An 11,333-nucleotide genomic window follows, 5' to 3' on the forward strand; every position below is an offset into this window, starting at 1 on the left:
GACTGCTAGTGGAGGGAATGGTGGCACCTAGTGGTAATGAAACTTTGTTTCAATAGTAGAGTTAGAGGGAGGTTCTTATTTTGAGTGGGTTTACAAAAACTACAGCAGTGCAAATACTTAAATCATGACATTTTACACCCCCTTCCCACTGCAGGTGGCCATAATATTAGAACTGTTATTTAACTAGTACCTTTCCTTTAGCAAGGTACAAGAGCAGTTCTTCACATGTGTGTACAGAGGAATTTCCAGGTAACCTTGCAAGTTTTGAAATAACAGATTAGATTACATAATTTATTGTCAATTCAGTAGTTTGTTTAAAAACAGACTACACCAGTTCCATTACTTCTCGCCCCACACCCAACAGAGCCTCTAAAACTTTTTTTTTCCCTTTGCAGTAAATTCACTTAACAATTGGATTCTTCCTTAATGAGCTCATTACTGCTTAATTTTAATTGGAAGACAATCCTGTTCAATAGTTTCCTAATTCCACTAACAGTATGAAAAGTTAAAAGGCAAGAACAGATTAATGTAAGCAAGGTTTTAAAACATGGAATTAGCCTGTAGTAAGAATGCGATTGGCAGTACTAGTTTTTGGTTTTATTTAGTGTTCAACATCTTTCCTTCAATAGCAATTGCTCCAAATGAAACTGGATATTCCAAAGAACATTAGAGATTAAAATCAACATTGGAAGGATAATTCATAACTCAAGGTATCCCACTGTTTCAATTATCTAGTTTTCATGTGAATAACTTTTTTAAAAAAATCATTCAATGCATCTTCTCATTGCACAGCAATAATGGTATCACTTTGTTGCTAATGAACTGGAAGAACTCTGCAAGAAAGCTCATACACTAGCATTGCCACCAATATTCTTTTACATTTTCTTGATACTGAGTGGGCTACCAAATCCACTGAACACTACATTTTTGTCCTTGAACAAGATTACACTTGCCCAAGGACAAAACTGAGGGTGGGATGTGCCAGCTAGGAGTCTCTGCAAGGGTTCTGTGTGCATCAAACAAACTCCTCCAGAAGAGTGGTTTCCAACCCCCTCTGCCAGGAGCAACTTCCAAACCAACTGCTGGGCAGCTGTGATGCTTTGGCCCCTTCAGACTGCAACTCCAGAGCCTCCCTGAACTGGGCAGATACTGCAGAGCTGTTGCTAAAGGAGCTGTCCCACCACCTCCTCCCAGCCAGGTGTGGCCCCAAGAGGAGGAGGAGAAGGGCTTTCATGCCATGGGAGAGTGTCTCACAGCACTAAGCAGAGTACAGCAGGTTCTTAAAGGACCAGACCACAGCCTCGCTGGGGCAACAAAGAGGAGACAGAGGCACGGTTTCTGACTTGCGCAGCCATGTGTGTGCAGTTAATAGTGGCAATCAGTGTCTCTTGTAAAGTATACATTCTTAGTTAGGAGGAATGGATAATCATGTACGTACATAAACCCATTTAATTAACACTAATTTTCTTTTGGCTGTTATCTAGACTCACCAACGCCTATGACTTGTTAGCAAACTGTATTTAAAAAAATCTCATCTTACTTTCCATTTCCAATGCATAAAGCTAAAACTCCAGTAGAACTAGACAAAGGTAGTGTACTGAGAAATAGAGCCAGTGCCAAAAATTCACAGGGTGAGGAAGTCAATAGGTGACAAAATGAAACTTTACAACATTATCCAGTGATCTGTGAAATACAGTAAGTTGGATCCTTAGACATACTAAGTTACCTTGAAGACAGTCATCATGGTTCTAATGCTGTAGAATATTTTGTAAGCCTCTTTTTCAGACAGTTTGTTTGGACTTTCATTTAGATAAAGCATCTTTAGATCAAATGTCAATAAGCCAATGCTACACAGTTGCTGGTTCAATAAGTTTATTGTACTCATCAAAGTCTTCATAGAAAATTGTGGAAGATATCTTAGCTATCAGCTGTACGTTCCTGGGCCCGAAGGAAGCTAGCCTTCTTCTGAGCAACACGATCTTTCTTCTGGGCAAGGGACAACTTAGGACGGTTCCATCTGCAATGCAAACACGGTATAAATACACATGGCAGTAATAGTAAATCTAAGTGCCAGAACACCAGAACTTACATGACCATAAGGAATGTGTGTGAGATTTATATTATTATGCCTAGGAAATAGTGTTTCAGAGAGTACTTTCTATAGCACTCTTTCAGTGGTTGAGGCAATGGATTAGTTGGTATATCACAACAAGGTTTGGTCACATTATGGAAGTGCACCATGTTTTTCACTATAGTATCCAGTTTACAACCAAGGGAAATAATTCTAAGGTGTGTGGCGGCAGCACTGTCCAACAGGTGACTAGCCTAGATGGACCACCAGTCTGATGCAGTATACCGGTTATGTTCCTAGATCAGCAGTTCTCAAACTGTGGGTCAGGATCCCTAATGGGGTCACCAGGGCCAGCCTTAGACTTGCTGGGACCCAGGGCTGAAGCTGAAGTCTGAGCTCCACCCCCACCCAGGGCAATGGGGCTTGGGCAATGGCCACCTCTTCCCCCGACCCAGGGTGGCAGGGCTCATGCTCCAGCCCCCACTCCCCCCACTCAGGGCAGCAGGGCTCAGGCTCCAGCCCTCCCCCAGGGTCATGTAGTAACTTTGTTGTCAGAAGGTGGTCACGGTGCAAAGAAGTTTGAGAACCCCTGTCCTAGATCATTTCTGAAACATCCAGTTAGTTTTAACACTAAACAGGGACTGGAGGAATTAACATTAATGCCACAGCTCCAGAAATTTGCTTTGTAACAGGCATATCTAACTCAAAGAAGGAAAAAATTTTACCTCTTCTTTTTGACTTCTCTCTTGGGTTTCTTTTCATGGACTGGATTCTCCCGTATACCAGCATGGGCTTTTTTATACATTTCCTCCATCTGCAAGAAATACAATGTAGTCCATAGTCATGAATGTTAGAACTTCACTCAATGCATACAAGTTGGGAGCTATCCCACTGCCAAGAACATACCAGTGAGTAGAGAAGGAATACTGACTGACATCAAATGTGATCTCTCAACATCTGTAACAGTCCTACAGAGAGGGCTAAACCAGACTGGGAACAGAACACAGCCTCCTAAGGTGCTAAGTTTTCTTCCCAGAAAGAGTAACTTAGAAGTAACTTAAGACAGAGCAAGGCTATGTCTACACTGCGTACCTTACAGCAGCACAGCAATGTTGTGAGGTGCGCTGTGTGATCGCTCTTTGTTCTCCCCTGACAAATAAAAACCACATCTAACAAGGGGCAGCAGCTTCGTCGCCGGAATGTGGCTCCCACTGACGAAGTACTGCCCACCCCGGCACTTTTCGTTGCTAAAACTTGTCATTCGGGAGTCATTTTTCACATCCCTGAGCAACAAAAGTGCCAATGTAGACAAAGCCTAAGATTCAGTTCAAAGGAGTGCCTTAAAAAGACAATAAGCCTGCAACACCCACAGGAATTGTGCACAGACATGCACTACAGATTTCACACTAGAAACTTTCTTCTGCAACCTGTCTTAAGTTCTAGAAATGCTGCTGACATCAAATGCCACCCTTTAACCAGAAGTGCACTCTTGTGCGCTGGAGATAGGACTTTACCCCCAAAAAAAGTCATCCTTCAGCTAAGAGCATGGTTAGCTTTGGAATCCCAAGAAACCTTCTCTTTACAGGGAAGAGTCTCATTGGTCTCTATCTATGGTGCTTAGATGGTCCCACCAGTTACTATAGCATAGCATGAGCACCTCACAAGCTCACAAAACCTGTGGCAGGCAGCGAATAGAGGCAAAGAGAGACTAAGTTAGTTGGCCAAGGTCACAAGAAGTCTATAGCGGAACAGAGATTTGCACCAGAGTTTCATGAAACCCAGGACAAGCATCCTAAACACTAGATCACCCTTTCTCTGAAGTCTATCCATGTTATGTGCATCGCTTTTGCAAAATGTCTCCTTCCTCAACCTAAATTAAGAACTAGCTCAGGAAGTTCTCTAAATGAAACTGGAATGTTTAGTATGCCCCAGGCAAAGGAGGAAAACTCAAGTCATTCCAGTTTCTCCAAAAGACTGTACGTGTCTGAGGGAACATTTAGTCAGGTTTTGGTTCAAGCTAGTGATTTACAACAATGGCCATGTGTGAATGAAGTAATCTGAACTAAAAAACATGCACTTTTTCACAATAGTGGTAGTGTTTTGTACAGCTGTGGCTCAATAAAGATAGAAATTTTATTTTTAATGCAAGGGTGAGAGAATGGCAGAGTCTGGGTCCCTAATTCTTAAGCCATGCAACTGATGAATTTATCAGTTAGGTGTTGGGTGATCCCATCAGAAATCACTTAGTTGTGGGAGATAAGGGAAACAAACAATAGCTGCACTAAAGCCCATCTCTAAACAGAGAGCCTCCACCTTAGCAAATTTGGAACTACAAATTCCTAGTTCTTAAATAGCACTTTTCAGTGGCAGATTTCAAAGTGCTTTAAAAAGGAGGTTAACATCTTTATCCCTATTTTATAGATGGGCTAACTGAGGCACAGAACAGTAGTGATTTGCTCAAGACCACACAGCATACCAGTGGTACAGGCAGGAATAGAACCCAGGGCCACAACTTCCCATAAAGTGCTCTATGCACTAGACTAAGCCACTACTAAGGAACAATTCTGACTGCTTTAGGTAAGTTTTCTTGTCTAATATAGAGGTTCTCTTTAAACATGGAATGCATCTAAACCACATCTCAGAGACATTTCCCCTCCCTTCATGACTGCAGTATATTCCTGGCAACTGCACACATGGAAGTGTACCATTAGTAGTCTTTAATGCAGATTAGTGCCAGTGTGGACAGTGCTATGTTGGCGGGAAAGCGTCTCCCACTGGCACAGCTACCACCCTCGTTGGGGGTGGTTTAATTATACCAGCAGAAGAGCTCTCTCCTGCCAGCACAGAGTGGCCATACAGGGGACCGTACAGCGGCACAGGTCCAGCTATGTAGACACAGCCAAAGTTATTTCAGTAAAAATTTGTACGTTGGTCAGCCCTGAAAGGATTTTGAAAGCTTACAGCTCTTTAGCCTATCTAGTGTATGGGCAATAAGAAAGAGTTCTTACTGTAAGAAGACGACTTGACTACAGAATTCATGGCAATATAAACTGCATAAACTGCTTCAGAGAATATAGAAGTTAAGATTATAAATGCCAAAGTTTCACTAATTTTCATGGAATTTCTTAAATATTTAGTACACTAAAATTTAGTTGGAGTTATTTTAAGACAAGACGTTAAGACAAAATGATTTACAAGAAACCAAAATAATACCTAAAAATTAACAAGGGGCTATATATAGTGTTCTCACATTGTACTGCTATTTAATCAGCTTTTTCAAGTGATACAAACAGAAGGTTCTCAGAGAATCAGGAGTGACAGGGAAACAAGTAAAAAACGTAACAGTAGGACAGGCAAGAAACCATTGGCAAGGAAGAGTTAGTTGGAGGAAGGGTAACAAATTATTCTGGTAGAACACAGTGTCATGGAAAGGAGTAGATAGTTCCTTGGTCTGATATTTGTCAAGCAACACATTTAACAAGCTGTTAAGCTTTTTGATAGCAGGTCACACCTTTAGCATCTTTTTGGTGGATGAAGCATGTAGTATGACAAGAGAGGTCATATATTTGGCCTTCATTACCAGCTGTTGGTTCAGGGAACGTGTCCAACTTTTAAGAATCATATCGCTAGGTTTGCAGAGGCCTGGCATTGGAAGTACCACTCTGGTCTGATAACATGCTATCTATATGGCCCACTTTATTATTTTACAAAGTATTTGCATTATTAGCATAAGTTTTAAACAAGACATTATCTTTTAGTGCCACTACTAATATGCAATTAATTTACAGACAAACAATGTCTTACCATGTCAGGTGTTACATTGTTCTTTATATACTGGGAGAACTGTTTTTTGTAAGCATCTTCATCCTCCTCCATCAGGTAACGCATGTAACCTGCAACATTCTGACCCATGATGTGTGTGCGATGAACCTCTGCATTGAATTCTTTGCTTTCCGAGTCATAACCAGGGAAACGTTTGGTACTATGAAACACGAGTTATAGGTTAGTGGTTAGAATCTTACATCACCTAATCCAAGTTGGTTTAAGAAGTTCTTTAAGATTCAGAGACTGCATTCTACAAGTCTCAAGTGACTGATACAATATAGCTCCTTGACAGGTAGCTGGAAAGCGTGACCAACGAAAAAGAATTTAAACCAGCTGACAGATTATGCTTTCTCTAAGCAAAGTTAAGAAATCAACTTGCAAATTGACATCCTCAGCTGCCATCAGTCCCGTCTTGAAACAATGACATACGTCATACACAGACCGAGGACCAACTACAGACTGCTCAGTCACTGGGGTATCATCATATAGCAGCCGAGTTAAAGAGCAGACAGAAGGCTGACAGCCTAAAAAAGAAAGCAGCAACACTGAACTTTCCCCTTTTCCATTAGCTTATCCCAGCGACTGTTTGCAGACTATTTTTCACACCTGCATTCATAGAAGCAATCAACAAACATCAGAATTAGGTAATGCAGACGACAACCTTGAGTCATGATCGTTCACTGATTTTAGCTTAAAGCAGAGGTTGCCAGGACTTCTACACAGAAACGTGTGCCACCACTGTAGATAGATTTTAGATTCTGGTCCAAGTTTCCACTAATAGTTGTATAGAAGGCCTAAGGCCAATGATCATTTTGAACCTGGTGTACATAGTTTCTCAAAATAAAAAGTCCAACAATAGGAGTTAAGACAGATTTAAAAAGAATTACACATTACTACAAATTGTTTCTATGGCACTATGAACAGTAGGAAGTGTTTATTCTGTTTAATTGCAGTCACTAGATACTCAAAGTAGAAGGTAATTATATTGCTGTATTTTAGTAACCTCTAAATAAGCATTAATCTTTCTCCCTTAACTTCAAGAGTCCTTTGAAGGAATGTCAATAACATCTACTGAAACAAGTAAATACAACTTGGATTAAACCTAGTTACCACATTAACAGGGTCACTCCACACTGAATTTAACTAACCTAAGGTGAAGTTAAAATATCACTACAAATGCATACAAAGATGTGAAGTCTCCCTTTTGACCAATTTATCTGAGATTAAGTTACCTATGAGGGATGGACAGGCCACCATCCACTGCGCCCTTTAGCGCACCGAAGACTTTGTTTCCAGTGGTAGTTCTGGCAAGACCTGCATCCAGGTAGCATGTAAAAGCACCAGGCTGTCCATCCACACTTTCCACATTATATTCATCACCAGTTACTTCAACTTGGCCTTCATAAATCTTATCAAGGCCAAATTTGTTCAAAAGCTGTAACAGGAACAGTACAGTGTAAGTATGTCTTCCTCCAGAGTTCTCTCCACATTTAGGTTCTTTGATTTAAGAGCCAAAAGGAAGTGTTTTCATGTTGCAAGACAATCGTAATAAAACTTGGTTCTGTATTTGTGGCAGTACCCAGGTATTCTACACTGGTGCTCTCTCAGTAATAGTGCATACTAATCTCATCTTCAGAAGGTTTTAACAGCAACCACTAAATAAATCTGTGCATACTTTAGCCCACCCATGTTTATCAGACAGCCACATTGGGGCAAACAAATCAATCTACAAATTCAGGGTTTTTTAAAATAAATATTTAGAACACAATTCCAAATAATTCAGTGGTACATACATAAGTGGAACCCTCTGTTTTGTAAGACAGACTCCTTTATTTTCTGCCCATCTACTGAAGTAAGCCCTTTGACATTTAGATATAAGTTTAGTGGGTACATACCCTGCGAGCCAGCAGCAGGCCCGTACAATAGGCTGCAGCATAATTGGTCAAACCCACTTTCACACCATACTTTGGCAGCTCATGAGAGTAGGCAGCACAGACTATCATATCGCCTTCGATCCTGGCATATGCAATCTGACAACAAAATAAACGTTAGTGTTCTCACACTGGTTATAATATTGTGGGCTCAACCTGCCTCCCGTCTGCATGTGGAAATCCTACTAAAGTCAATGGGAGTACTGCAAGACCTCCACATGCAGGTTTGGAATACACAAGTTTAGATCTAAATTCTTCATCTTTCCTCATTTAAAACATGATGATGAAAGGTTTGAAAATAAACCACAAAATTTTAAAAATTTAAAAAAAAGTAGAGTTGAAGTACAGCTGTGTGATAATGCAGCCTCAATACTGCTTTTTCTGTTGCATCAGAGCTAAACTGACAAATAGAAACAGGCACTTCTATCTGAGCCTCGCCCCCTACCATTACAATAGTTAAGATGACAACAACAGTTATTTTCTTAGTTTCACCTTTGTGTATTTGACAGCAATTACATCTAGTCAACTTCACCGTTCATCTGCATTCAGATATTTCCCCTAGTTGTGTGGTACTTTCAGACAGCAAGAGGAAGGAAAGTGTTTTTAAAAACTTGAAGAGGACTAAGGGGTATGGGCAGCATTTGTAGACAGTCTACTTTTTTATTGCAGTTATCTGTTGTCCTGGTTTCTACAAACTTGGACTGTGATATAGTCTTCATTAAGGACTACAAAAACAACCTATATGAAGTTTCCAAGTTTAAAGTGTCCTTTTGCACAGACAAGGAAAGTCTATTCACACAGAATTCAAAAGGTGTCACAGAATCAGAGAATATCAGGGTTGGAAGGGACCTCAGGAGGTCATTTAGTCCAACCCCCTGCTCAAGGCAGGACCAATCCCCAACTAAAATCCTATGATTCAGGATTTTATGGACAAGCTGTTAAAAGCACATTTGCTTCTGGAGCCAACAGAATCTTTGGGGGTGAGGAGACCCCACAACAGTGAACGAGTAGAATCTAGCTGTCAAAACCACATGGTCAGTCTTGCTTCTTTCTGCCTATGGAAGATGGGGATAGTTCACAGTGCACCTCATTCTGAACTGAAAACTAGCACTCAAAATTAAGAAAACCTCTTCATTTCTGATTCAGCAGTGAGGGTATGAACTGCCTCTGAGTGTCGATGCAGTTACATGAGTTCAACTGTATTTGTACCATGAGAGCTTATTCCCCATCTGGGAATAAGCACATTTATACCTGTATAACTGCATCCATGATATAACTGCAATGCTTTATCTAGAATGAAAAAAATCACACTCCTAACACACATTGCTATACCACTACAAAAACTGTGGTTAGACCAGGCCTTAGAACGCAGAGTTGCTTTTTTCCCTCCTTAGTGTAAAAATAAAAAAGACAGTGCTTTGGCATAGCCAAGTAAACAAAGAAATCCTTACCTGGCAGATAATATCTCTGTTGGTAATGCGTACTATCATCCTGTATTTAGGGGTGTTATACTTGTTTTTATCTTGAATCACCAAACGCTTACGGGCATAATAATCAGTCTTTCCCTCTGAAAAGACAATAGTTTTAGTATGGACATGAGAAACAAACAACAAGGACAAACATCAATATAGTTTACTTTGAGCTATGGAAAAATTAACTGTACCTCTCCTTCTCCTGAATTTCACTTGGTACCTCTTGAAGTAGGCCTTATTCTTGACAACTTTCACAAACCCCTTGAACAAAGAAAACATAATTACAACTGGATATAATTATCACAGCACCAAGAAGTCTAGTGATGGCTATCCTGAATTAAAAAGTGTCTGTGGGGCGGGAGGAGGGGTTGAAAAGCTAGAATATACAGTGTTTTCTTAGACTAAACACATTAAAAAATCAGAAGTTATCCCAAGGGAAAAGGGGAAAGCAACCTTCAAATTCTAACTTAAGGCACATCTTATTGTCTTATTTCATGTGGATTTATGTAGAGAAATACAGCAGAGGCTCATTAGATGTATACATATTCATTAATTAGATGCTTCTTAAAAGTATGTTACCCAAATAAACGAATTTAATCAATTACCATGTAATCATAATTACTTTCACAATCAAACATGCTCTGTAACCTTTTGAGCCAGATAATAGTGTCAAAAAGACAATTAGCAGCTTTAATGTCAACATGATAAGAAAACTTCCAACCACTCTCCACTACTTATCACTGACCACACTAAGCTGGCACATTTGCATCAAAGCCCACCTGTGGCAACGAGGGGAAAAGACTACTGGTATGAAACAGGCGCTGCCAAATTTGAGACCAACAGCCAGTTGCTAGAGAGGGCACAGCGCATTTTCACAGCAACCCAGAGAGACCGAAAAGCAAGTGCTTTGCTTCCCCCCACCCCCCAGCTGATATAAACCAGAAACACCCCGTGACCTGCTCCTCCCCCCATCCCTCCGTCTCACTCGCAGCTAGAGGCAGCGCCGAGCACAGCCTGGCCATACGCTAGGCCAGGGCCATGCATGCGCGTCTCCGGCTGCCATGCGGAGCCCCGCAGACATGGCCCGGCGCTCTCCACCGCACAGCGCCGGCCGCACTCGGAGACACATGGCGGAGACACCCCGCCCGCCGCTCCCTATAGCCCGGAGACCGGCGCGGGCGGAGAAGGGGCGATGACAAGGAACCGAAGCGGGTCTGAGGGGGGCAGGCACGGGCCTGAGGAGCCAGCAGCTGAGGCGCTGTGCGAGGCCCGTGCCAGCGGCTACTGTCCCCGGGGAGCCGCCGGCCCTGTCCCGGCAGCAGCGGGCCCGGGCGGCGGGGGCGGCCATTAGGCCACGCTGGAAGCTGCTGCAGCCGGGCCCGGGCGCCTCCCCAATCAGAGTCCATCGGGCCGGCGGGGACGGCGCTGGAGGCTGCAGCGGCCGCGGGGGCACCAGCCCGTATCCCCCCTACCCGTGCTGGGCCCCTGGTGCGCGGTACTGACCATTGCGCCAGGTTCTGTCCCGTCTCGGCTTAGGCCGGGGGCCGCTCCGCGCAACGTCCACAGCCCGTAGCACTGGGGGAAAAGGCCGTGCCCACTGCGCAGCCGCAGCACCTAGCCTGGCCGACGAGGCGGAGGGAGTCGTCGCCGCGAGAGAGGGCCGCCGTGCACTCCAGGGGCGCGAACGGAAGTTGGCGCCCCCTCCTGGGAAACAGAGAAACCGCACGCCGGAGCCGTGAGTGCCGAGGAAGGTTCCGGCTCCCGGGAATGGCCGCGTAGCACTTGCCAATGGCCTTGCTTAGCTGAACAACTTTATTTGAGCATAAGCTTTCCTGAGCTACAGCTCACTTCGTGGGATGCATGCAGTGGAAAATACAGCGGGGAGATTTATATACACAGAGAACATGAAACAATGGGTGTTACCATACACACTGTAACCAGAGTGGTCACTTAAGGTGAGCTATTACCAGCAGGGGGGGAACCTTTTGTAGTGATAATCAAGGTGGGCCATTTCCAGCAGTTGACAAGAATGTG

General features: G+C 42.9%; 1 protein-coding gene and 1 non-coding gene across 3 annotated transcripts; both read right to left on the minus strand.

Annotated features, from left to right (window-relative positions):
- Window positions 1–1,855: 1,855 nt before the first annotated feature.
- On the minus strand, window positions 1,856–10,936 carry RPL5 (ribosomal protein L5). 2 transcript variants are annotated; one of them, XM_077824843.1, is made up of 8 exons: window positions 10,803–10,936; window positions 9,491–9,560; window positions 9,279–9,394; window positions 7,792–7,926; window positions 7,129–7,331; window positions 5,876–6,053; window positions 2,797–2,885; window positions 1,856–2,017 (listed from the first exon to the last, which is right to left on the minus strand). In XM_077824843.1, exons 1-8 carry the CDS (start codon window positions 10,803–10,805, stop codon window positions 1,918–1,920), a joined length of 894 nt encoding a protein of 297 aa, XP_077680969.1. In that variant the 5' UTR covers window positions 10,806–10,936; the 3' UTR covers window positions 1,856–1,917. The 2 variants fall into 2 exon arrangements, with proteins under 2 accessions (XP_077680969.1, XP_077680968.1); XM_077824842.1 differs by lacking the exon at window positions 10,803–10,936 and having other exon boundaries at window positions 9,491–9,578.
- LOC144269709 (small nucleolar RNA SNORD21) lies at window positions 6,291–6,386 on the minus strand. The gene has a single exon (XR_013347015.1). It is a non-coding gene; the product is annotated as a small nucleolar RNA SNORD21 (small nucleolar RNA).
- Window positions 10,937–11,333: the final 397 nt, after the last annotated feature.

This window comes from Eretmochelys imbricata, chromosome 8 (genome assembly GCF_965152235.1).
Source record: "Eretmochelys imbricata isolate rEreImb1 chromosome 8, rEreImb1.hap1, whole genome shotgun sequence".
Classification (NCBI taxonomy): Eukaryota; Metazoa; Chordata; order Testudines; family Cheloniidae; genus Eretmochelys; species Eretmochelys imbricata.

Excerpts from the sequence above, each read along its gene's own strand:
- RPL5 (XM_077824842.1), bottom strand. The coding sequence starts at position 9,578 with ATGTTTTCTTTGTTCAAGGGGTTTGTGAAAGTTGTCAAGAATAAGGCC. Across the intron at positions 7,332-7,791 it reads GCCTGCTGCTGGCTCGCAGG|CTTTTGAACAAATTTGGCCT; the intron begins GTATGTACCCAC and ends TTCCTGTTACAG. Across the intron at positions 6,054-7,128 it reads GGCCTGTCCATCCCTCATAG|TACCAAACGTTTCCCTGGTT; the intron begins GTAACTTAATCT and ends CGTGTTTCATAG.